The 26,350-nt window shown below is 49.6% G+C and overlaps 2 protein-coding genes across 3 annotated transcripts in view; both read right to left on the bottom strand.

Moving 5' to 3' along the window:
* Positions 1 to 4,805: 4,805 nt before the first annotated feature.
* On the bottom strand, positions 4,806 to 25,897 carry SALL3 (spalt like transcription factor 3). 2 transcript variants are annotated; one of them, XM_040264380.1, is made up of 4 exons: positions 25,816 to 25,897; positions 13,627 to 13,973; positions 10,528 to 13,596; positions 4,806 to 9,465 (listed from the first exon to the last, which is right to left on the bottom strand). In XM_040264380.1, exons 1-4 carry the CDS (start codon positions 25,895 to 25,897, stop codon positions 9,034 to 9,036), a joined length of 3,930 nt encoding a protein of 1,309 aa, XP_040120314.1. In that variant the 3' UTR covers positions 4,806 to 9,033. The 2 variants fall into 2 exon arrangements, with proteins under 2 accessions (XP_040120314.1, XP_040120313.1); XM_040264379.1 differs by having other exon boundaries at positions 10,528 to 13,973.
* A 39-nt stretch (positions 25,898 to 25,936) lies between these two features.
* LOC120880848 (collagen alpha-1(I) chain-like) overlaps positions 25,937 to 26,350 on the bottom strand; it is a 1,530-nt gene continuing 1,116 nt past the window's right edge. The window contains exon 3 of the mRNA XM_040264248.1: positions 25,937 to 26,342. Within this exon, the coding sequence (XP_040120182.1) occupies positions 25,937 to 26,342 (406 nt within the window). The remainder of the gene's footprint in view (positions 26,343 to 26,350) is intronic.

Below are 26,350 nucleotides of genomic sequence, written 5' to 3'. Positions count from 1 at the left end.
ACTGTCTGGTGACCAGAGATAAGTGGTGTGGCTCATTAGTGTGGCCTCTGGACCAGAAAGAGGAAGGAGGCAGCCCTGTTGATTCTCACTTCGTGAAGGATATCCGGGAAGCCTCCTGCCCTGGGGGTGGTGTGGGCAGAGCAGACTGCAGGAATTTGCGTGAGCAGGCGGCAGTGTGAGGTCTGTGTGACTGTGTGTGGGTGTGTGTGGGGGTGTGAGCGTGGTATGTGCGCCTCACCTCTTCCCCGACCAAGTTCAAGGCCCGGGGGCCTTCTAAGACGTCGGTCTGGACTCAGCAAGTCCCCTGGGACCCCAGTCCTCTCCGAGCCCCCACCGCCCCCCGCAGGACTCAGCGGTGGTCTTCACGGCAGGAACTCTGGAGGCCGGGGAGGTAGGAAACTGCCGAAGAGGCGGGCTCAGGTCACCCCTGCCTGAGCCCCCACCTGCTGAGGCAGCAGGGCCCTGGAGGTGCTCCCAGGGAGCCAGTGGGCTTTCCGGCCCACCTGGGGGGCTTCACGAGGCAGCAGCCCTGGAAGGCGCTGCCCCTCGCTCTGCAGGAGGACCACCCGGGGTGGCGGGGCTGGGGCGAGGCCTGCAGGCCCCTGCCTTCGGCCCCCACGTCGCTTCCTGGCAGCTGGCGGCTCTCGGCTTCCTGAGCGTTCAGAGCCGCCTTCCCCAGAAGCCTCTCCTGTCCGAATTCCAGCTCTCCGTACGTCCCGGGGGCGGGCATCTCCAGTCCACACAAGCGGAGTCTCTTCGCCGCACAGACTGGGCGCTGGGACTGGGGCCATTACCCCCCACTCCCCAGCTCTTCCTCGGACCTGTCCCGGCCGCGCGTGCAGACAGGTCGCTTTGGAGGGAGAGCAGCAGGGGCCCGGGGACTCGAGGAGGAGCCGGGGAGTGAAGCTGGTCTCCATCCAGAAGGCGAACCAGGGCCCTGGAGGTGACGTGGGAAGGGGAAGCCAGGAGGCACCCCCCACCCCCACCCCGCCCTCCTCACCTGCAGCGTCAGGGACCTGGGGGCGTCCCTGCCATCAAGGGCCATAGAACCTGCGTCGCACCACATTCTGTTTTTGCTTTTGGAAAGTACTTCATATTTTCAGAAAGGCTGGACTGTTTTGAGATCGGAAAGGAAACAGGCTCTCCCGTAAAGGTCTGAGACCGCGGTGAGGTAGGGACGGAGAGATGCCAGCAACGGCTCTCAGAGAAGTGGTGGGTAGGGTCTGGTGTCGCCACCAGGGAGAAGGTTCCCGAAACGGCAGAAGTCTGAGTCCGCACCCAGCGCTCTGCTCTAGGAATTCGGACGCATCCCAAGAGAAGTCCCAGCCTCTTTAATTACAAGAGCAGGGAAAACACAAATTGTATCAAACGTGCAATTTTTAGAAGCACAGAAAACACAGAGTTTTCCAATACACAACCAAGCTGCCCATGCAAACCTGTGCCGACTGCTTTCTCTGCTTAACCTTAAATCCTAACCCTAGTATCTTCTCACCTCAGGGAGTATGCAGCATTAAAACAATTACGCTTTATTTTCTGCTCAAAAAGCTGAACTTGTTATTCTGGACAAACAAGTATTTGCAGAGTTGAAGGAGGTGATTCTTATAGAGTACGCATAACTTATCAGTAAAGTAGAAACTTCCACTAGTGAAGATCAAAACAATTTAAACTAGTTCTTATCACTGACTTTAAGATACACATTGAGGTTTAAGAATGTCTTAAAAGGTGAGTTTTATGAAGAGCCAGGCAACGTCATTTTTCCTGCAAGATCCCATACCTGTGTTACCTTTATAGTATTCACCAAAGCTCAATCTGGTGGTACTTTTTCCTGTGATTACAAGTACTATTTTAATGCACTTATAATTTTAAATACCTACACTTTATTCCCTTAATGCTCCCAAAGTAAACCAAGTCAGATACCATCAACCACACTGGACATCACGCAAAATGAACTACTGGGTCACTGTTCACTGTCGTCAAGATGGAATCAGTCTTGGACAGCAGGAGGCAGGGCCTGCAGGCTGACTCAGATGCACCTGCCCAGCGGCAGACGGCGTCCATCTGGCCCTCACCGCCTCCCGGCGGACACAGGAGCACCAGGTAAGGCAGCTTGTGCACGCTGGTCTCCACACCACGGAGGATGCTTTGTGCCAAAGTGAAGCCTGCAGGCAAAAGCGGGTGTTGAAATCATCTGAGTTTCCCTTTTCAGGGATTGTGAGAAACCTTTGAATCTGTCTTCAGTTAAATACCAAGTCCAGGCACAAAGACCACTGGGTCTGTATTTCTAAAACTGAGTAATTCAGCCCACTGGAAGAGAAAGATGCCTGGGCTCAGAGCTCAGCCTCAGGAACCAGGCTTGAAAATAACCAAGTTAAGATCTCTAGTTTTATGTATTGTTTTGCCTCATCTTTTAGCTTTGATGATCTCAGTTCCCCGATCAGGGACTGAGCCCAGGTCACAGGAGTGAAAGCACCACATTGTAACCACTGGACTGCAAGGGAGCTCCCTCACATCACAATTTCTAATTTAAAAGTTGATCTCTACTATTTTCCAGCAAAACAAATTAAAAAGTGACAAAATCAAGGTTAAAACATAAAATGAAAAAAAGAGAAAAACACAAGCCAGGATATACATTCTGGATAAGAGATGACAATGCAAAAAAAACACAAACATAATGGGAAGGTTTCTAAGTGGACCAGGGGTTCATCGTGAACAAATGAGCTGGAGGTTCATCACCTTAAACAATATTCAGGGATTTGTTCAAGTCCTAGAAAGTGTACTAAGATTATGAAAAATGTGTAGTTGCCCTCAGGAAAAGCTAATCATTTACAAATATTTATTGAAAATTTCCCAAATTGCCTACAGCTCCTAATTGAAAATCCATGAGGTTAATGCAGCTATAAACTCTGAGATGCTGGTGAGTGTTCTACTCTTTATGTCTCTGTCAGTGTTTCTTTTCACTACAACTTCCAGATTGGCTGCTTTAATAAGTTGGTGCTTTATCCATATGTAGCTACTCATCTTGGGGTTAAAATTATCAGCGGGTTGGGTGACTTATCCATGATGTCACAGAATTGAATTGCTCACCTTTAGAAGAGCTCCTACCTCTTTTCAATTATCTAGTTTGTTTAACCCTCAACTAGGAGACACCTGGGTTCCAGAACTCTTCTCCGTGAGCCCAAACCCCTGCCCGCACGGCCTCTGCAGTGAGGGGCAGCTCCTCTGTTACCAAACATCACAAACAGCAGAACAAAAAGCCCCAAATGAGAAGCCAAGGAAAGAATGGAATTGCCGAAAAGACAAGATAGGAAACGCTCATGCTTCTTGCTCTCAAGCAGTCTCTACCCCAAGAACTGTTCCTAGACCCGTCTATTTCCTAGGGAGAAACCAAACAACTCCAGGCTTACTTGTGAAGGAAAATGAATTCAAAATCTAACTTACCATTCAATTATCTGAATGTGTCGGGAAGTTTCTATGTGCTCCTACCACTGTGTATCCCTAAAACTTCTGCTATCATCAGAGTGGAAAATTTTTTTCTGAGGCTGCCTGTTTTTCCTTGGAGGCGGTGTTTGTGGGCCAATGTGACATATTCCTTTTTCTGGGTAAATTTAGGTCATAACAAGACCTGTTCCCAAGCTGCCCTTGATACTGTAAATAGAAAAGGTAAATTTAAAAAAATGTTTTATATCACACATATAATCCATCTTGACAAGAAATGTGGTGCCTTTGGTCATTTAAATATTTATATCCTGACTTGTGAAAAGTTAGGAAAGTTCAGGTGTCCTTGAGGTTCAACTAGAAAGAAAACTGATAAATGGGATGGAAGCAGCAGCTGGAGAGGGAAGGAGCCCACACTCCTGAGACATTCCTAGTTCACAGATAATTCTGTGGTGTAAAAACACGCACAGCAGACCAACGTGGATAGCATCTAGTGGAATGTGCAAAATCCCCGTGTTCACAAGTGACCACATTTGGGACTATAGCTAGACATTTATTTCCAGGTCTGAGTCAGATACAGTGAGTAACTCACAGGGATACACACATATCCCTTCACTTTGGGGGCTTATGAATCATGTTTTCCATTCAGTGACGTAGAGAACCCTTAACATGCATGGGCACTCACACTCACGACTCCCTCTCCTCCCCTCTCCTGTCTCACCAACATTCTGATTATCCCCCTCTGGGTTGGTCCAGTGTGCAGTGAATACTGAACTCAGCCATGAGGAAGAGCTTGAGGCAGTCGCTTAAGAGTAATCTGCAAGCCTTCCTTCTGAAGACATCTCACCAGAACTGCACATGCAGTTATAAATTAGGACGGGGAACCCAGCGCTAATAGCGAGGTTCTCTAATTGCTCACCAGCAAGAACGATGAGACAACCCCTGCTCCAGAGTAACCTCTGCTGAGTGTCTGCACTGACATAGATACCTGTATGTCACCTTAATGAGCTCTGCATGTGACGTGCACACACAACAAAACCCAATCCACCTGAAAAGGTCTTCTTTCTGACAGAAAATGCAGTCAGCATAATGTTCACAGAGATCGACTTTATTTTACCTTATAGTTGCATTTTTAAAAGCTTCAATAAACTTAATGATTTTTTAAAAAATCAAAGATACCAACACATTTTTCATGGTCCAAATATGATTCCACATATTTTCTTTAGCAAAGTCATTTGTAATAGATTTTTCATATTTATATTCTTAGCTAATCATTTGCATCTTCTCTCTATACAGATGCCATCAATTAGTCTGTCTATTGAATTCTGAAGGGGGCAGGGAAGAAAGATGTACATTACTGGTAGTTGTTTAAAGAAAAAAAAAAAAAACACTGATTTTTCGAAGTGGGAATTTTATTGTCATCAAATTCTCCCCCGCTGTTGCAGATGGGAGGAATTGCTGGGGCTCTCACAGGGTGCAGCCTGGCCCGTCCCCAGCCTGAGCCACTGCGGGGAAGACCAGGGCCACTCGGCAACACTGACGCACCCACGGCCGCCACCCTGGGACAAAGACGTGGACAGGAGCATGGCAGAAGAATGTTTCTATGGTGATTTCATTTTAAGGTTTTTCGTTCATAAAAAAGTGCTGAAACACAGTGTTTTCCACTTAAGTGAAAAAGGATTATCTTCCTAGTGTTGCACGGAATATTTTGTAGATCAGATTTACCCATAGCTCAAAATCAGCCAACAGACACGCTCACAGAAACATTTCACAGCCTCTGCTTTTCAAAGACGCACCGGATCCCTAGAAAAACTTCCTGAAGGAGCGAAGGAGTGCCTCAGCCCTGGAATGAGCAAATGAGCACAGGACTTAAAACACAAAGGCTGAACCCGAGGTCCTCAGGTCGGCTGGCATGCTCGCAAGGTGACAGGCTGGCTGCAGAATTATTCACATGTGACCTTATTATCCACCGAAAGCATGCACCAGGGGAAGAGACAGGGGTCTGGACTTCCGTGGCTTGGACAGCCAGCCAGAATAAATAAAGCACGTTGAAGGTGGGTGGGCTGGAAACGCCGTGCAGCCGCTGGTAACAAACAGCCCTGATGTTTGCCTCGGCTTCTGCGGGCGCTAGGCGCTGCCTGCCGGGCACAGAGGGGGAGTGGGCAGGGGACCCGGGCTGCCTGGAAGCTTCCACACACACAGAGTTAAACAGTGAGGGCTTCATAGCAATTGGTTTTTGGCCCTTAAGCAATGCTTTTTAATTAGTTTGAAATGTTAATTGTTCCTGCAACCAACTTAGAATAGAAATACATTTAAATAAATAATTTTTAGGGATTGTTGGCATTTATGATTCTTTGATATACTGTCTGAGCAGCTAGAGTTCATGTCAGGAAGAAGTAAATATCCAGGCTTGTTAAGCCCAAACACCTCTGGTTTTACACTGGAAACATTTTTGAATTAAGAAGTAAATCTCTTTTTTTTTAAACATTTTCATTTATATTAATTACTTTAAACGACTGTAGAAATCTTTTGCTATTTCCATATCATGTTAAAAAAATGACTATCTGATTTAGTCGGTTTCTCTCTCATAATTTCTACTCTAGCTCTGAAATCAACAGGGTTTTAATTCCTAAGGCTCATGGCATATGACACCTGGGCAGTTGTTTAGTGGTTAGTACCTTTCTCAACATTTCAGAAACACCTAGTGTCTCCCAGGCGAACTTCACTGTGGCTTCTAGGTATCAGTAGTTATTTTTTTAAAAGAAGAAATGGATTATGTATGTTGAAATCCAGGAGCTACTAAATTATGTGAGGTTTTATGCCTTATCACATGTTTTTGGCAAGGTAAAGCTTCTTTTCAAGTGAGGGGCACCCTTCATCTGGGACTGACAGGCTCAGGGGGCGCCCCGCACCTTCCTCCCTGGCCTGCTTCCTTGAATCACGGCTGGAGGCACAGCTATTTAGTTTTGCAGGGACCCAAAGAACCGAGGTTTTCCTCAAGGCCCACCACGGGAGGGTCATTCAGAGTGCAGTCATTTTCGGACACTGTCAACAGTCTCTAGTCCTTAGACATTTTCTACCATATCTTCTTCCATCAAAGATGTAAATTAAAAAAAAAAAAAAAAACCCACAATCAAAAGGCTGTATTTTTATTTTAGAAAAAGGTGAAACATGAAAATTTCAAGACCAATGAAGACACGCTTAGATATGGCTTAAATCTAAGCTGTCAGACCTGACTGACTGTCCCTGGAGAAACACCACAAATATACATCCACCATCAATGACCATAACCTCAAATTCCACTTTTTCCATTAGAATAATCAAGGAGCGCCATTCAGAAATAATATTACATCCGGCATTTTATTCAATTCCATGTCAAAAATAGGAACCTAGACTAAGACATCCATTTCAATCAGTAGATGTGTCAAGCCACAGATTTCGTCATAAAAAATATTGGATCTGGGTAACAGCTCTGCACTGGTTCAGGGAGGGCCCGGCCCTGCACGGTGCTGCAATAGAAAAATAGTGTCTCTCCACCGTGCGGAGGGACAGCCTCACCCGGACACAGGCCGGGCAGTCTCACTGCCCGCTGCAAGCCGCCTTATGTACAGCACTTTACATTTCTCTTTTCTCACGGTATATACACATCTTTCTGGGAGGGCAGAGCACTACATGGTACCAAATACGACCCCCCCCCAAAAAAAACACACCAAAAGGGACACAGATAAATAATAACAACATTCACTGCTGAAACACAGCGACACCGAGCACCTGTTTTCTCTTCCCGACACAGGGACACCCTCACCCATCCTGGGAGATGAGCAGGTTCCCGGGGCTCACTCCATCCCATCTCTGTGGGAAACAGCGGGAGAGTTCCGTGGTTTTTTCCGACAGAAACCACTGCTAGGCCTGCTCATCTGTGAGGCTCTGAAACTCTGCTCAGTGACACGATGTGGTCTGCGCTGGCTGGGGCTATGTTAGGAAGATTGTTCTAGAGCTCGGTCTCTGCTGAGGCGGCTGACTGCCCGCCTCCTTCCTCGAGGCTCGCTTCCCAGCACCGTCCCTGGGCACGATGACCAAGGGGACCGCACAGTCGGAGGAGGTCCCGCTTTCAGACTCCGGCACACGTGCAGCACACAGAATGAGGTAGAACACACCACCTGTCCACACGGCCTGGCTCAGCTGAGCCGCTTGCACCTGCCCGGGGCCCTTCCCTGACTCGGAGCAGCTGACCGTCACCAGCAAAAGCCTGCACTTTGAGTGACTGGACCACGGTGCGCTTCGTTTGCATCTGAGAAGATAATAAATAAATCAGAAACCTAGAAAATGTCCCGGTTGTGATGGATTATACTGCCCGACACCCGGCAGCTCTCGGTTTATTGGACACAATGCCAGGCCTGCAGGCAGTCGGGATCTGGTCTGCGGGCGTGCGAGGAAGCAGCAGAGGGGACGGCGAGCTCACACCTGCACGGCAGCTGCTTGCTCCCCCCTCCCGGCTTGTGTTGGTGTCACAGCCCTAGGACGAGTTCACCAGAGTTTTGGTGGGGGTGGTCAAGCTTTTAAATGGGCTTTCTAGAAAAGTTAAATCACTCAATGTAAGAAATGGCAGGCCCTACCTGGTGGTTTTCCTGGTTAAGGAGCACAGATTTCTTGTATCGTTTGACCTAAGACCGTAACAGCATTTTTTTTTCATTTTCCTTCAATCAAAGTACTATTTATAAAATGCTTTACATCTTTTAAAATTTTCAAATTATAGACAAACCTCCCTAATACAAAATACTAAAAGTGCAATAGTATAAATTAAGAGTTTGCAACCACATTATACAAACATTACTTTTTTATTGTACAGCTTTGATAATGTGAAATATTTACTCACAACTGCTATAACGTTGTGAATAATTCACGGTGACGTCTGTCTGTGACTTGTTCCCAATTGCTGGGCTACAGACCACACTAGAGACCACTGTCCACATAGCAGCTACAGACATTTAAATTAAAAAAAAAAAAAAAAAAAAAAGGCTTGTTACTGACAGGTGCTTGCACACGAAAAGCATGCTGTTTCCTAACAGAACTTCACAATTTTGCCTGCATGGAAATCACCCACTTATTTATAGTAAAACAAATCTTGCTTTAAAAAAAAAATTCACATAGCCAGATGTATTCTGCAGTACAAAAGCTCCCGTTATGGTCAGGCTGCATTGTCTGTGACCCGCATCATCTGAACGTCATAAATACTACAGGCGAAGGTGCTGTGCGGCACCGGCGTCGGGCGCACTGGACCGCGTCATTGAGATGAGAGTTGTAAAGACAGAGTTCAAGTTTCTAACTAATTCCAACAAGACCACTGGACGAGTTTCCCTGGCATGGGGCGGGCTCTGGAGGGATGGAACGGATGTGGTCTGAGCCCCTTCGGCTTCCGAGACGGCTCTCGGAAGACGTCTCTTTCTGACTCAAATCGATCTCCAAGCTTGCCGAGTTCCCAAGTTCACCTCGAAAGGTGCAACCGGGCAGCGCAGGAGGCCACCTCAGGCGGCCACCCAGTGACGTCTTTCCCGCTCCAGGTGAATCGAGACGGAGACCCGCAGGGCAGGGACGTGGCTAGTTAATCCCAATCTCCTTGTTATCCTCAATGAACCGTGTGAACGGCCGGCTGCCTCCTGTGTCCGAGTTGGCTTTGTCCAGCCCTGCGATGGGTGGGCTGCTGCCTGTACGCGCCTTGTCCAGCCCGGCGGCCAGGGAGCCCAGCGGGGGGAGGGCGCTCCCACCGAGACTTACGGGGAGCTGGGGGAGGCCTCCGTTCTGGATGACGGAGATCTCGTTGTTCTTCATGGCCAGCCCGTTGGTGATGGCAGCGGCGTACTGGTTCCAAAAGCTGGGGTCCACGTTCATGGCCCGTGCGGCCAGATCCTTCTGGAACATCTCTGAGAACTTGAGGGCATCGCCGCCCAGCAGGGCCATGGGGTTCTCCACTGACAGGCGGCGGCCACGCCTGGCGGGAGCGTTGTTCCACATGTGGGTGCCCATGTGCACCTGCGGGGACAGAGCCACACCCGGGTGTGAGCACGCCCAGCCTCCGGTTACAGGGCATCCAAGGCCAGGGGGCGCCTTCCATCTCCTTTCCGTCCCCTCCTCCCCAGCCTGAGCATTCATCTGGGACAACAAACTTGTTAGGTGAGGTTTTCTGAACATCTGAGACGTGAACCTGCAACACTCTTTTCGTCCAGTACAAGGCAAGCTGACCGATGAGCTGATGGACATCCCTATCAGTTCGCAGCTGGACAGCATGACTTCCCCACTAAGGTGTCAGACCCACAGGCCACCCGGAGGGTCCCAAAGCTCCCCTACACCCAGATCGTCTTCTGCTCAGAACTCCTGCCTTTCCTGTGCCTCTTTCTCTGGTTTTCTCCCCAACACAGAGGAAACGTCTGGGCACCTGTGGTCAGCAAGGACCTTAGGTGGCCTTCAGGAAGTGGAAGCCACGTCCACAGTGCCTACTGAAGGGGGTGGCTGAGACCCCACACGCAGCTAACCTAGGCTGGAAAGCAGCACGCTGGCCTGAATGGCTCCGTGGTGCTGGCCACACACCCTGCCTCCAGGGAAGATGGGCTGCCTGGCTGCATTTTTGATACCAACGTTATATCATCGTACCGTTTGCCCCTGGCCCTCGGGCTGGGAAGCTTCTGCCAAATGCCCACTGGGCCCTCTTGGCAATCATGTGGACAAACCCACAGGTCAAAGCCCTGGCCTCTGGACAGGATCAGCGGGGCTTGTGCCAAGTGGAAGCATTTAAAAGCCTAGCTATTTTGGTACCAGTGACCCACTGGACTCAGGGCAGCAAGTGTGCATCTCCCCAACACCCTGCAGCCACTCAGGTGGCACCAGCCTCTCGAGGGGAGGACAGACTGGCACGGAAGGCAAGCTCCTCGGCTAGGCCCTGGACGTGCGTGGGAGCGCCACATGGAACACGCATCCCTGGGCACACATGCAAGGCAGACTTGCCGTAACACTCATAGACACCGCACACGCACGCTCTCTCGGGGGTACCCCTCAGCCAGGGCCATAGGAGGCGAGGGGGCTCCGGGCGACCCTCACCTTGAGGTTGCCCTTGGTGGTGAAGGCTCTCCCGCAGATGGTGCAGCCAAACGGCTTCTCCCCAGTGTGGGTGCGCTCGTGGATCTGCAGGGCGCTGGCCGAGGAGAAGGTCTTCCCGCACGATTGGCAGTTGTGCTGCTTGGGGGTCCGGCGTGGTGGGGGGGCCAGCATGGGCGCGAGGCCGGGGCTCATCACCGTCGGGGGCCCAGGGGGCACCTGGACGGCAGCCGGCAGCGGCGGACCCTCGGCCAGCAGGCTGGCCTTGCTGTGCCCGTTCACTTCCGTTTTGATGGTGGTGGGCGTGGAGCCAGGGCCCAGGCTCGGGGTGCCCTGGCCGGGACCTAGAGCAAAGTTGGGGTCAAGCAACTGGGGAGGCAGCTCTCGCAACCTGTGGGTCAGTAAGTGCTGCTTTAAGTTACCCAGCGTGGAGCAGCCGCGCCCGCAGGCCGCACACACGAACGGCCGCTCCTTGGTGTGGCTGCGGAGGTGGATCTCCAGGGCGCTCCTGCAAGCAAAGGGCTTGGCACACACACGACACACAGTGCTCGCACACTTACCCCGATCGCGGCTCAGGAACAGCAGGCTAAAGGGGGCCTCCTCCTTGATGGCCGGCCGGCCCGGGTGGGTGGCCGTCAGGTCCAGCGCCCCTCCATTCTCGGGGCCGGGGGGCGGGCTGTCTAGCTTCTCCGTCTTCAGCTGGGTCTCCTGGTGCTCCTCCTGGGCGCCAAGGCCCGGGGACTTGGAGGGCAGGCTCTCGCTGTTACTGTTCCCGGGTGACAGGGCCTGCAAGGAGGAGGACGACTCAGACAGGGCCGGGCTGCCGGCACTCCGGCTCTCCAGGTCGCCCACGGCCGAGGACGAGTCGTTGCTCAGATGGTCGCTCTCCCCAGACCCATTCTCCAGGGACTTGAGGGCGCTCAGCTGCGGGCAGCTCATCACCGAGTCCATCATCTTCATCTGGTTCTCCAGGGCGGCGATGCTGGAGATGACGGAAGGCGGGGAGGGCGGGCAGGAGCCCGAGAAGGCCAGCAGCGGCTTGTTCGGGTCGCCGGCCGCGTCCTTCAGCTCAGCATCGTCCTCTAGGGAGTTGTCGTCCATGTCGTCGTCGCAGGCGCTCAGGGCGTCAGCGGCCTTGTCGTCGTAGGGCAGCACGGCGTCCATGGCGTCCTGGAAGCCCTCGGGCAGCGGCGTGTTGGGGATCTGGCCCCCCATGTGCATGCGGATGTGCTGCTGAAGCACCACGGCGTTGGTGAACTTCTTCTGGCAGATGGGGCAGGAGTGCTGCACGCGCAGGGGCGGCTTGGCGCGGTGCACGCCGAAGTGCGTCTTCAGGTTGCCCTTGGTGGTGAAGGCGCGCCCGCAGATCTTGCACTTGAAGGGCCGCTCGCCCGTGTGCGTCCGGTAGTGCATCTTCAGGGCGCTCTGGCAGCTCAGCACGCGGTGGCAGATGACGCACTGGTTGGGGTCTGTCATCTTCTTGTCTATATTCTCCACCAGCTGCTGCAGCTTGGAGGTTTCAGACGTTTGCATAGAGTCGAGCAGCCCTCCGAAGGGGAACTTGGCCTTAAACGGCTCGGCCCCGGCTGGGAAGACCGGGCTACAGAGGCCTGGGGATGTGCTGCTGTCCGCCAGGGCAGATGTGGTGGAGACCTGCCCCGCCGTGGCCGCGAGGTCCCCTACCCTGGCGTTTGCGCAGGGCAGGCTCACAGGCTCGGTCTTGGGTAGGGAAGATCCACTGGGCGCCGGCTGCGGGGATCCCGCAGCCACCGGGACGCCTGCCTCGGAGCTGGTCAAGCCTGGGGACAAAGAGGGACACTCGCTGGACGCGGGCGAGGGCCGCTGCGGGGAGCGGCTGGCGGGGGTGAGGCTGGGAGAGTCCACGTAGCTGCCGACGCCCACACCCGGGAGGGTGGGCGGGAGCTGCAGCCCCACCGAAGTGGGCACAGTGGGCAGCGCCGGCTTGCTGTCCAGCCAGGTGGTGACCGGTTTCTCTGGCGGCAGCGACATCCCGTAGGGAATCCCGGAGCAGGTGGGCACGTTGTCCAGGTACTCGGGCACCGGGTAGGGGTTCATCTGGATGTGGGGGTACTTCTCCTTGTGCCTCTGGAAGTGCACCTTCAGGTTGCCCTTGGTGGAGAAGCGGTTCCCGCAGATGTTGCACTTGAAGGGCCGCTCCCCCGTGTGCGAGCGCAGGTGAATCTGCAGGGCACTGTCGCTCCCGAACACTTTGGCGCAGAACCTGCACTTGTGCTTGAAGAAGGGGTCCTCAGTGCTGGCCTTGGGCTCGAACACCGACACGTTGGGGGGCTTGCCCTTGCGGTGCTTCATGAGGGCCGACAGGGGGTCCAGCGCGTTGGCCGTGGCCGCGATGCTGACCAGCGGGTTGGGGAAGATGACGCTGCTGGCGGAGGTCTGAGGTAGCAGTGGGCTGGGCAGGCTGGGCGCGGAGCTGAGCAGCGGCCCGGGCCCCAGGGCGGGGGGCGTGGGGGCGTTCTGTGGCCGGGAGGCGCCCCCTGAGGGGCCGGCCGCTGGGGCGGAGGCCGTGGAGGTCGCGGGGGCGCTGGACTCCGGTGCCGAGGGGGCCCCACCCGCGACGTGCGGGGTGCTGGCTGTGGACGCCGGCGCGGCCAGGGGCTGGGGGCCCTCGTAGGCCGCCGGCGGGGCGGCGGGTCCCTGCGCCGTGGCCGCGGGGCCAGCGCCGGCCGAGAGGGGCAGGCTGGGGTGCGCGGCCGGCCCGGGGTGCAGCGGCGGCCGGGAGGGCGGCAGCGGGCGGCTCATGAGGGCCACCTGGCTGCGGATCTGCTCGATGAGCTGCAGCTGCTGCACCTGCTGCTGCTGCAGAGCCACGAGCTGCTCCAGGATCAGCGGGAGGGCGGCGGCCGCCACGCCCCCGCCCGGGCCCGCCGCTCCCGCGGCCCGCGAGCTCTGCGAGAACTGCGCCACGGCCACCTTGGTGCTCAGGAGGGTCTCCAGGGTCACGTTGGTGCTGGGCATGCCGTAGGCCGCCCCGGGGGCTGGCTCTGGGCCTGGCGGCGGAGGCGGCTGCCCCGCATGCGCCGCGCCGGGCCCCTGGAAGCCCTTGTCCGCAGGCGCGCCCACCTCCATGGGCTCGTCCTCCCGCTCGGGCGCCCTCGCCTCCGCGGCCTCCCCTCCCTCCGGGGCCGCTGCCGCCGCCGCCGCCGCCGCCTCTTCGGCGGCCTCGCTGTCCGCGCGCTCGCTGGCCGAGCTGGCCGGGGATGCGTCGGGGAAGTCCTCGGAGGGCGGGGCGGGCTCATCCTCGCCCACGATTAGCACCAGCGGGTTCTTGGTGCAGGCCTCCTTGTGCGCCAGCAGGTCGGCCCACTTGAAGAATTCAGCGCAGCACTTCTCGCACACGTGTGTGTCCTCGCCTCCGCTCCGGCTCTCGTTGCCGCTGTCCGCGTCCTCGGCACCCTCCCCGGGGGCCGCTGGAAAAGCAAGACATTACATCAGCCTGGCCTCAAGAGACAGCCCGCCCTCCATCTCAAAATTTGGCACATAAGTAAAATCAATATTTTTTATTCTGTACAAATTACCCCACTTCAACATTTCTGACGTCCTGGCGTGTGTATTCTATGACTCTTTCTAGCTAGCTAATCATTTTCTTAGCACAATCCATCAAATTATGAGGTTCTATCAATTGTGGATACTGCTTCTTAATGAAATTCCATAGAAGCCATTGATTTCCAATATTTTCATACAATCTGCAGCCACCCTGTCTGTTGGGTACAAAGCCAGCCTTCGATGGGCTCATTAGGACTCCCCTACCATCCGGCTTCCTCATTTCCAGCAAAATCAGAGATGCCTTTGCCAGTTCGCTTAACATTGCTAAACTAATCTGTAACCTTTCAAACTCACGTCAGCACCTGACGGGGGAGCCGGCTGCAGCCTCTCTCCTGGGCTCGGACCACGGAGATTTATTATCTTTATGCTGCGCGAAGACATTACAGATTTAATGTAATTCTACAGAACCTTTCAAATCAATGGGCATTTATTTCATGGAGGAAATTTCAGCTAAATACTTTCATTTGTAAATATAACAAAGAATATTTAAGCACTTCTTACATCTCTGCTCAGAAAAACAATCTCCCCGACTTGCAGTTTGATCAACACATCAATCCTGTATCTTTTTAGCGGGTGCACTTGCCTCCAGATACAGTACATTTCTACATTTCAGGATTCACCAAACAAATACCATCAATATAGTCTGTGCCTAAAATTAATCATGTTTAATACAATTAATTGCCTCTGTCAGATGCAATATTTCTTGGCAAAATGAACCAAAATTATATGTTACTGTTACTAGCCAATCGTGTCCCACAGATTGTTAACAAACTAGAAATTATATATTTAAAGTTCATTTATGTTGACATGTTTAACATGAGAACGTTGTAGTCAGACACACTTTTTGTACCTATTTTCATCTATTCCCATAGAAAGACTTAGCAAATTATATGCTTGTGCCATGGTGGAAACCCTCTAATTGGTTACACATGTTTAATTACTGTTGTAGGCAGCGACTTGCCGACTCCTGTTACCCTCTTGTGCCGAATAACAACCCTGTTTAATGAATGATTCTCATTCACACCTGATCAAATAAATAGCTATACAGGAAGGAGAAACCAACATCTGAGGACATGCCCAGCTCCTATTTTCAGGGGGGCTGGGGTGACAGGCCCCCCTCAACGGGGTGCTCAGGCTCCCTGTGCCTGCCTGGGTAACACTGCCTTGCAACTGCTTTTTGTCAACTTGCGGATGGACTGACAGCAACAAATCACCTGAACAGAGACAAGTGACAGCCTCAAGCCGGCCCTTTGTTGTCGTGCGCAGTGGGGTGTGAGCGCCACGCATCCTCAGGTCCACATCCCCGAAAACCGTTTACTGTTGAAACATCAACAAATGGATTTGCTGCAAAGCCTCCATGTTTTTTCATTTCGGGTTTTAGGGAAAGAAGGATTCGGCACTGATCTCAATAAAGAAATCTGACTTGTAAAAAATATCCTGTGAAAACATTTAGTCTCCCTGCTAGAGAAGAAAATAAAACTATAATTCGAGGTTGGTCGGCTGCTCTCCACAAGACTGCTATTTCCAGGTAATTTATACGTGCCTTTAAAAAATTATTAGCAGTGTTCATTAGCATTTTCTTAAGTGGCTCAACCATTTGAAGGGGAAAAAGTTAGAGCTGCAGCCCATAAAGACCTGCTAGACTTTTAAACTAAATTCAGTGCTGAAGCTCAGACTGCAAGGAGTCTCCTTACTGCACAGAGGCAGGAGCGGAATCGGTGTCTGTAATGAGGTCGAGTGTAGCTGGAAGCAAAGACATGGCTGATTTATACTGCAGATAGCAGCGTTAACAAAATAAATGGTTGGAGTACTTAACTTTGCTCTATGTATGCAAAATCTGATCTGAAACTCGCAAAGGTTATAGAACAGGGCAGGAAAAAAGCCTCAACTCTTCAGGTAAATAATTTCTTAATGATAAGAAAACACGGGCTATCTCACATTTTAGTTCACCTATTTTAAAAAGGCAAAGAATCTCTACAATTTGCTTATAACAGTGGGTTGTTTTTCTGCAGACCCACATATTAAAAAAAGCACTAGTGGACATTTTAAAAAGTTCATCTGCATTAAGCAATCAAGTTGGAATCAGTGTTATACTGTATCAGAAATAGTGTAATTATCAGAACACAAAATAGTCTAAAAGTTAATTTTAACACTTTAAAGCTATGATATAAAAGGCCAGCCATAGTCTTCATAGTTTTAATTTTAATATTTTTTAAAAAGAAAACTACAAAAAAGAGAAAAATACAGAGAAATTAAATACTGCTAATTTTTTGAAAAATTATTTTTACATCTTTATTCCTCAGAGAAGAAAAAAATATAACTTACATGGTATACAAAAACATTCACATGGTATATACGTTTAAAGTTTTACACAATTAAACACAGTGTATATTTTGTCCAAAGGATATTTTTCATTTTCTTTTCCAAAAAATTATTATTGAAGTATAGTTGATTTACAATGTTGCATTAGTTTCAGGTGTACAGCAAAGTGATTTTGTATATACACATATTTATATTTTATATCTGTATTCTTTTTCAGATTCTTTTCCATTATAGATTATTAAAGAATAATAGTTGAATATTTAAAAGTTGAATATAGTTCCCTGTGCTATATAAGAATATATTTTTTAATATGGAGTATGTATTAGGGACAATTCACTAAGAAAATGCTTAGAAATTGGCTGATTGCTGGATCACTTAAAGTGCAACAACTGCTAGAAGAATTTACTTTACGTTAACTTACATCTTTATAAATGAGCATTTCCCAGATTTTCTTTGTAACAAATTATGGCATGTGAAATAAGCAAACAGGATTTTATTTTACACTGTACTTTTCTCTAAAGTTTTAAGAAACCCAAATAAATCTCTTTACTTTAAAGATACATTTTTACATTTCCATTGGCTTTTTTCATGTGCTAAGTATGTGGGGTTCACCTGCAAAGTCAAGAAAGCTGGGAAGGTAATTTCCTCCTGCCCTCATTGCAGGTTAGCAGCATTATAACTATGCCTCAATTGTAGAAACCATGCACAGAATAATAATATTTAAGCACTATCTACCAAATAATAAGCCATTTTGTTTAAAGGAAATTGATAATTACCTAAACACAATGAAGATATTCTTGCCAAAGTAAAATAAACTTCCATTGTATGCCTCTAAAATTGAAGAAGGAAAGCAAAATTGAAGAGAGGAAATCGGGTGAAAATGGCATTCTGAACATTAGGGCCTGTTAGTTCATTATGCTAATGAACCTAACAAAACAGTTGTTGGATTTTAGAAGCGAAGTTTCATAATAATTTGCCTTTTAACTAAAACATATTTAAAAAACTACCATCAGTGAACAAAAAAATTCCTCAATACCATTCATATTTCTTATTGAGGGCAAATAATTTAGAATCACCACCTATAGTTTTCTTACTGGGGTCTGCATGAAATACGGTAACATGATCACTTCAATTGTTAATTTCTACTTGTTTCACTATCAAATCTGAGTGGGATTAGCATTCCATGAAAGTTATAGAGAAGCACAAATTTCACAAGACAGTCTTGAATGCAATGAATACAAATGAAAAGAGTCTAATACGTCACGTGTGGAATTGAAATTTTGGGTGCATATTTTAAGAACGTTTTTAAAGAACAACAAGCACTTCAACTGAATTGGTTGGGAGAGAAGAACCAAAGCGAGCCTGTTTCACTGGGGACAGAGCTCTTTAGAAGCAGCAAGACTGCACTTGAGTCCAGAGTGAAAGCAGCGACCTTATGTCGCGTTCGGGGTGAGACGCAAAATAAGTTGTTATAACTTGCTTCTCGTTACAGTGGCTACACGCATCGTGTTACAGCGTAGACATGCTAATCTGGAAGTACTTATCTTTAAAAAAGTGCTTTCTATAACAAGAAAACCCTCATAGGAAAGATCTGACAGCAGCTGCAATTTTATCATATAACATCTAAAGTCCTTTAATCCTGCCGTTGTTTTAAGCCACTATTGTGTCGGATTCAACTATCTTTTAATTAAACTTACATTGGAAACTGGCTTTTGCATTCTAAAAGTAGAAGTTATTATATCCATTTGTTGATATGGCGTTAAGATTTTTGTTTCACGGAAAAGCCATGTCCATGAGCCACTGTAACAACAGTACAAGTTTGAGAAATTTATTTCCAATGCAATAGGAAATTCTTTCTTCCTAAAAGGGACAACTGAAAAACGAGCATTGTTAACATTATCGTTAATGTCAAAATAATTTATTTTTTGCATTTTGGCAGATCGACGACTTAAAGAGACTTCAAACTGCAAAGAGTCAGGGGCTTAGACTATGCAAGGGTTAGAACTAGTGGAGAAAAATGCCAACCAGTGCACCCAGGAACAGAACTTAGGCAGGAATCTTCCCTTCTTGGTCAACAGGAGTATTTGGTCGAGGTTACACACAGCTTTGCTGGACTGACTTCGTGTCAACGAGAAGAAGGAGCTGTTGTGAAAATAACCCTATTCTGCTAACGTGAAGGATGCGATGGCCGTGGCTGCCAGCCCGGGGATGGGGTCTGTTCTCCTGGACACAGTCAGGAGGAGGGACACTCAGGAAGCTGAAGCTATTTCAACTGGAGAGGAGATGTGCAATTAGTTTACAGCTAGCCCCACACTTACTATTTATACATGAGGTTTTCAGGGTTTCTAACGCTCACCATTCAAGCACTCCTGAGCACGTGTGCCATCTAGGCTGCCACAGGAGGGGCAAAAGGCTTCCTTCGCCTTTCAGAGAGAGGCCTCCAACTAGGGAGGGCCTCAACGGCAGTATTAAAAGTACGTATTTTCCCCCTTCTCACTAATAAAAGCACAGAAGATGTTTAACAAAAATGTCCCCTTTGTAACTATGGGTGTGAAAGGACCTCCCCTTGCGTCATCTCTCTCAGCTCCGATTCCTGGTCTGCTATACAATATACAAGGATCATGTTATACAGGGATCAGGTTTTCACTGCCTGCAAAAGCTCAGGTGGTCTTCCAAGTAGAGATGACCTGGCAGAGTGCTTACATGCCCAGTGATCTTTTTAAGCTACAAGTAAAAAGCATCCCGGTAATATTGATGAGAATATTTGCCACATGACGCTTTCCTAAAAAAATTCTAAGTGGAGTTCTCAGTAAGGCGTTTTTATTCTCTGCGTCCTGGAGGCAGTACCTTGTAAATAAGTAACCACTTACACAGAGCAGTAAACAGGTGTTTGATAATTTTGTTGATCAAGCTCAAACTTTCACCTTGATTCTGCTACACTTTTTAATTCCTTTTAACAAGAGGAGAAGCAAAAGTTGTCCCTTATGGGAAAAGGGATGTTAACCTCTTCACTTTAATTAGTAACTGGGAAACAGACACGTGGGTCTCGAGGAAAGGAAAGTGTACTTTTCTCCTGTGCCTTTTCCATCCCTTAAAAATCTAAGAAGCATTTTTCAAGTTTTCCCAAATTGTTAGGAGACACTATTTTCTTGCAAATTAATTCTTTTTAACTCCTTATGATAGCTTTGAATCCCATAAAGAAAGATGAATTATCACATACTGAGCCCAAGCTGTGAAACAGGAGGAGACAAATAGAGACCCCTACTGTGTTTAACAATGTAGAAGAAATTCCAGACGCGATAGAAAAATTTTGTCCTTTCCCTAGACCTCCAAGCGTGTGCGCTCGGAGCCGGACAGCGGAGGGCGCTCGCGCCTCGCCCAAGCCGCGCTGACCCGCAGGCCGGCTTCCGCCGACTCAGTGGCCCACGCCTCAAATGTGTTAAGGGCGGACCACCTGTGGCACAGGCACCAAACGCCTTCTGTTTAAAAGGTTTGCGGGTTCTCCTCTGCGGGGTGAAGCACCGGGGAGGGAGAACACTGTTTCCTTTATGGACGCACGCAGCTGGAAAGCAGCCACAACGTTCACTTGTCTTAACTATCTGCCCGACGCTGTATCCAATAATAAGATGTTTGTCGCACTTCAAGGTTGCACAATAGTCCTTTCATTCAGATACTGTGCTGTAATCGCCCTTCCGATGAATGCACGGATATCACTGTCTGTGCCTCACGAGCAACGCACAAACCTGAAATTCGGCGGCCAATGCAGGCCATTTCGATCAAAATTCGGGGAGGGGAAAAGCACGGTTTGTGCTGGGTCACTTTTTTGGTCCAGATAAACTCACACATGAAACTAAACGAGCTACTCCACCATGCATCTATGCAGCCAACTGCCTAGGTCCTCCCCCAACTCCTCACTTTCCATATCCACCGGCACAACGATAAAGAAATAAGCCAAGCCTCTCGGATGCACAAACACCTGGCCTGCAGGGCCCCGCAGCTGCGGCACTGCGCGGTGTCCAGGAAGAAGGCGCCCATCCGTCGACTGTGACTGTCGACTCCTGCACTCGGCCTCAGGTTATTAAATCATTTCCAGGATTTGCCATCACCTCAGCACACTGTTCCATTTCTACAGGGGAAGTTTACACATGAGCAAAGAAAAAAAAAATCCTCCAGTAAAAGCTCTGCCGGGGGGCTGAAGCCAGCGTCTGCCTGCGCTGAGCCTACAGTCAACGATCAAACGGTGGTCTGGAGAGGGCACTCAGCAAAGAGGACCAGGAATGCCAAAGAATTAAGACCAAGAGCCACGGCACCTGCAGGGTTAAACAGTTCAAGATGTAACAGCCGCACAAAAGAAAACGGGTCTCTCTCCCTCTTGGAAAACTATAAACACTTGTGCTGAACTAGCCGGGCATCTGATAAGCCCAGCAGTACAGGGCAAACCTGTAGGTCCCCAGTCCACTCTCAGAGCCAGTGTTAACACTTAACAGAACACTGGTGAGTCCTGTTGCCAAGGTCAGCAGCACAGATGCACTAATTGTATTATGAGCTTGACATCTAGTGGCCACCCCTGGCAGGGCAAAGCAGGCAAAGGGTAAACCAGCAGGTCTGCTGCAGCAGTGCTCTGAGCCACCCACCTTTGGTAGAGCAGTAGGAAGCTGCAGTCCCCTGCAAGCCCACCTTCTCACAGATCCCAGGCCCCAAGGCTTCCTGGAACATGGAGGGGGAGGGGTCCCGGATGGTCAGCAGGACTAATCCGGGATGCCTGGAAGAGACAGGCCCACGGAGGGGCGCCTAGATGCCACCCCAGAGCCTCAGGTCTCCCCGGACCCAAGCTCTTGCCTTTAATTAACAAACAGGCCAACCCTGATCTCTCACATAAACAGAGCCCGTTACATTATTTTATTATTTCAATGAATATTTCACACTTGCCTTACTCATCAGCTTGGAAATCACACGGTTAACTGCTTTCAAGATCACAGAAGTGTCCAAATTAGAGCGAAAAACCTAAGGACAGGGCTTAAGTTTATATCAAGTAATAGTGAAAAACTGAAAATAATCTAAGGACGGGGCTCCTTTTTAAAATATAAAAGTTTATGTAGAGTAATAATGAAACATTCAATGTCTACATAGCTTTTACTTACGCCTGGTCTTATCCGGAGTGTGGGCAGCATCGTACATGCTGTGACGGCAAACCTGGCCCACCAGCGGCAGAAGCAGCTCTCGTTTTCACGAGGCTGCTCTTATCCTGGCAGCTGGTCAAGAAACCATGAAGGAAGTGAAAACTAACAAAACAACAAAACCTCTTCCTCTTGCAGGTATTATTTAACAATTCTCTTTCTTGAAACAATTTCCAGCCTTAAAGGATGGGGCATGACCTCATTGGCAGTTAAGCAGGTTTTTATTTCATGCAAATAAAATACTTACATTTAAGGATGTTAAATTCTAACTGGTGTTCAGTACACAGAATGGAAACCTTGGTTGCACCTTTGCTAAATTCTCCCCAAAAGAAAACGTTCTCAGAGCTATCTTGGGGTGAATGGCAAAGCCTCTTAGAGACTGTAGTTGAAAATGAAATCTGACCCACTTTTGCCATCATCTTGTATACAAAAAATAATCAGCTTGCTAAGTAATTCCTGCTGTTGGTCCATACCTTCTTCCTTTTCTGGATCTAAACAGACCTAAAAATATTGGATTATGCATAGATTGTGGAAGTTTAAATGTGCCTTAAAAAAATCCCTAACTCTTACATAATCAGCTCTTTCTCTGTACGGTGGGAATTAATTGGCAGACTTTTTATTGGTCGCCAAATTATGCATTTTTAAATAGATTAGGATTTTAACTGCCATTTTAAAAATAAATGTTTGCAAATTCTTCTTTTCCTTTCCCCTCCTGCTTAACTTACTCCTTACCTTTCATGTTTTAGAGAAAACAGTCTGCCTACGGATGTTAGAAAGTGGCTTCTGTATTGTTTCCTTTTGCAATGCTGAATTGTAACTGTGTGAGTGAGTGCCCTGAGCGCTGAAGGCAAACCATGCACAGACAGATAAAAGAGAAAAGATCTCAGCACCCAGGGCTGGGGGCCTTCTTTCCCTTAATTTAAACACAGTCGATGAATACCACTGGTAAAGTCTTAAATCACAGAATCACCACATTTTAAAGGATTTTTAAGATAGCCATGTAACTGTGAGTTGGCAGAAAATAAAAAAACATGATACAGGATGGCAAACTGCTTTAAATTATAATATTCTTTTGTTCTTCCTTATATACATATTTTCCTTCTAACGACAATAAAATATATCCCTCCTAATTTGTATTTTATCCAATGAAGGATAGCAATAATACACCTTTTAAAGCTCTTAGTAGGAGTGTAAGTGCTGTTCCATCATTAGAAGTTTTAATTAATTTTTCTTAGAACAAAAACATTCAGCTGGCTCAGAGGATTTCAATATTGGTGGCATACATTTAATTAACTGAATCCTAAAACTGCATCCCATTTATTTCTAAATTTTCAGAAACAGGAAGGGAACACTTTGCAATTTTATAAGATAGAACCTATTGGGAATGTAAGTCGAGTCCCAGCCATCCTTAAAACACATCTTTAACAACAGAATAACTTTAGAACTTTATGTAAATCTTTACTGCTTTTTCCCATTCTACATACGTCATCATAGTTCACTTTTGCAATAAGGGCTGGAAAGCACTAAGGCATTTTTGGATAGCTGTCTTTTCACTGCTTGCCTAAAAACTAAAGCCTGAAAAATAAGTCACATTTGTCTCTTAAAAGAAATAAAGCCTTTTACTGTAAATTAATGTGACTGTGCACCTCTGCCCCGCCCATACCATACTAAAAATTTTGCATAGAATATGTGTTTCATGTCATTATCAAGAACTTGCAATTTTATTGCAGGCATTTACTGGTTTAATTAACATGTAACACCCAAAGTGATACAAAGGAATTATTTACTTCCTTTCTAAAACAATGTAAACTTAGTTCACTTATAACTTGATGCATAGTTTGTTTATTTCCACTGCTTTTAACAAAATATAATTCTGAGAATATCTGAATTCATGGGGGAGTGATTTAATTTTCACGACCATTATCTTTAAAAAAATATTTTACTTAATTCTCCTCCTCATGGCGATCAGTACAACAGAGTAATACATACATGAACATTCCTTAAGTGAACAGAGAACAGAGTATCTTTTATGCTCCATGAACAATCAGCTTCAGAATAATTTAATCAGAAAGAACTATTTTTTAAACAGTTTGCCGGAACAATCGGGGGAACATACTCCTTGACTGAGACTCAGCCCCAGACAGGCTATTTTTGGCCTGTTGCAAAGTATGATCAGGAACTGTGGCAATATCTTGATTACAACTCTGAATGATTGTGAAAAACATAGCCTAGACAAAAACTTTAATCCCATGGTGGGTTAAAAAAAAAAAAAATCCTGAATATGTTTCACCCCTAAATAAATTCAGTAACAACAAGAGGAATTCAAAGGAGAACTTGTGAATAATTTACTCCATCTTAGGTTTTCAAATAAGGGCTCTGGACCCCTCCACATGCACTAGGAGGTACACCATGCTCGCATTTCTGAAGTGAAATTAAAAATGAATAGCAGTGCCTCAGCTTGTTAATCGTTAAATACAAGGGGTTTTACTCTATTAATTAAAATATGCTTTAATAAAAAGAGACATTGCACATTTTGATAACGACCCTACAAAGCTGAGAAGTATTTACATTGTTGCATTTTGGGGCGGCTGTGAAAGCCGATTTTAAGCTATTCAGGAGCCACAATAATAAAGCTTTAAAATTCCTCACTGGGATGCAATGTAGTTCTTTTGAAGGAAAGACTGTCTTTCTCATTCGGCAGAAATAAATCCATTCATTTGATCATGTAGTCATTGAGGGCAATAGAAAACAAACCAAGTGTGAGAAATTCTATGTGATGAAGTAAACAAAACAAAAAAAAATCCATTTCCATGACAAAAAGATTCTTTGTCCTTAATCTACCCACCATATGCAAGCGTTTCTTTTTAGCATATCTCCCGTTCTAATCTTGGGTGACCAGGCGACACAGATAAGAACCTCTTACCTCCGCTGCGACAAAAAAAGACCCTCACGAGTTCACGAATTTTATTTAATTCCTGAATTCCCAGCCGCGTAAGAAGCCTTTGCTCCTTTCTCCATTCCGATGTGGACAAATACCTGCTTTGGCAAACTTTAGGGCACCGCTCGCTAAACTCTTCAACTCCTTTTATTTTCTGCAGCCTAGTTCCCAAAGCAAAGATGCGTATCTGCTCTAAACCACTTATAATAGGTTAATTCAAAAAGTTGGCCGGCCTGTTTCTTAAGGATCACACTACTCGGTGCCCGGACTCCGGGCAAGTGCAGGGTCGCCCCGCGTCCCGCGATCGCCCCGCGGCCGCCCCTCCCGCACCCTGGGGACCCGCGGGCGGCGCGAGGCCCGAGGCTTCACTTTCCCGGGCTGGGGCGCGCCAGGCCAGCCCGCTCTTCGCCCAGAGCTAACTTTCGCGGCTCCTACCTTCCCTCCTGGATGGGCAGGAAGTCCCTACCCCCAAGCCGACTGCAAAAGTGGCCGCGGCGCCTCCAAGAGCAGGAAAAGGCCCAGAAAACCGAGAGGCGACAGAAGCGTGCCGGGGTCCTACCGCGTGCACGACCACCCCCCGCGCCGCGGGGCAGCTCACCCGGGGTTAATTCCCAAGGCGGCCATTAGGAAAGGCCAGGCCACACCGATTTCCTACTCGCCTCGGAATGGGATCGCTGGTTTGTCGGCGCGCCCGGACCTCTCGGGCTCCGCGGCCCTCGGGGCACAACCAGCGGCCGCTGGCCTGCAGGGGAGGGGGAGGCCGCGGTCAGGGCGGCGGATCCGCTCCGAGAGCGCACCGCCTGGGGCGCCGGGCGCCGAACAAAGCTGCCCCGGCCCGCATCCGGCGGTGGGAGATCCCGGGACGCGTCCTCGCCGCCGCGCTTTCCCGAGTGGGCGCCGCGATCGCAGAGGCCAGCCCCAGTGTCCAGGCGTGGTGAGCCCGGGGGGCGGCGCGGAGGCGGCAGCTCGGCCCCTCCCGCCCGCGCCCGGCTAGGCGCGCTGGCCTCCGCGGGGTAGCGCGGGCTCCCCGCGGTCCCCGAGCCCTGGCGCCTCCGCGCGCAGCTCAACTCCCGGCGGCTGAGCCAAGTTTACTTCGCCCGAAACTCCCGCGCCGCGCGCTCCGGCGGAGGACCGGATCCCCAGGCTGGCCTGCCCGGGTCGAGCGCCACACGGCAGGCACCGGCTCGCGGGAGCCCGGGCACTTTCCGGGTCCGTGGGGCCCACGCTCCCTCCAGACGCCCGGCCGCCCCGCGACCCGCGGCCCCTCACCGTGCTCGGGAGCCCCGTCCGGCGGCGGCAGCTCCTCGTCCGACTTGAGATGCTGGGGCTTGGCCTGCTTGCGCCGAGACATGCTGCTAGCGGCGCGCCGGCCCCTCGCAGGGCAGCGGCATCAGCGGGGCGGCCGGCGGGGACGGCGCGGGGCGCGGGGCGCGGGCGGCGGCAGCGGCGGCTGCGCGGGCCGCGCATGGGGCTGAGCAATTAGGCTGGTGAATAATGCATGGCCATTAGCAGAGGGCCGCGCCGATTGGCCGGCCTCCAGCGGACTCGGGCGGCCTATGCAAATGAGGCCGCGCTCGCAATTAGCGGCCGCGCGGCGAGGAGGGGCCGTCGCCTGCGGGACCCGGGCGCGCGGCCGGCGCCGCCTCACATCGCGGGCTCCGCGCTCTTCGGCGCCCGGTAGCGGCCCGGCGGGCCGGGAGCGGCTCCGGCCGCGGCGGCCGCCCGGCCCCGAGCGCAGGCAGCAAACTTTGGCGGCGTCCGCGCGGCGCCTCTCCGCCGGCGCGCCGGGCTCGCCCCTTTATAG

This window comes from Oryx dammah, unplaced genomic scaffold (genome assembly GCF_014754425.2).
Source record: "Oryx dammah isolate SB20612 unplaced genomic scaffold, SCBI_Odam_1.1 HiC_scaffold_22, whole genome shotgun sequence".
Lineage (NCBI taxonomy): Eukaryota > Metazoa > Chordata > Mammalia > Artiodactyla > Bovidae > Oryx > Oryx dammah.
The sequence above is the reverse complement of the archived record's forward strand: the minus strand, read 5'-3'. Positions and strand labels throughout refer to the sequence as shown.

What these genes read in the sequence shown, in the direction of transcription:
- SALL3 (XM_040264379.1), bottom strand. Translation starts at nt 25,897, where the DNA reads ATGTCTCGGCGCAAGCAGGCCAAGCCCCAGCATCTCAAGTCGGACGAG. An exon ending in GGACGGGGCTCCCGAGCACG is followed by an intron (nt 13,974 to 25,815) that starts GTGAGGGGCCGC and finishes TTGCTTTTCCAG; the next exon opens with CGGCCCCCGGGGAGGGTGCC. An exon ending in CCACCAAGGGCAACCTCAAG is followed by an intron (nt 9,466 to 10,527) that starts GTGAGGGTCGCC and finishes CTGTCCCCGCAG; the next exon opens with GTGCACATGGGCACCCACAT.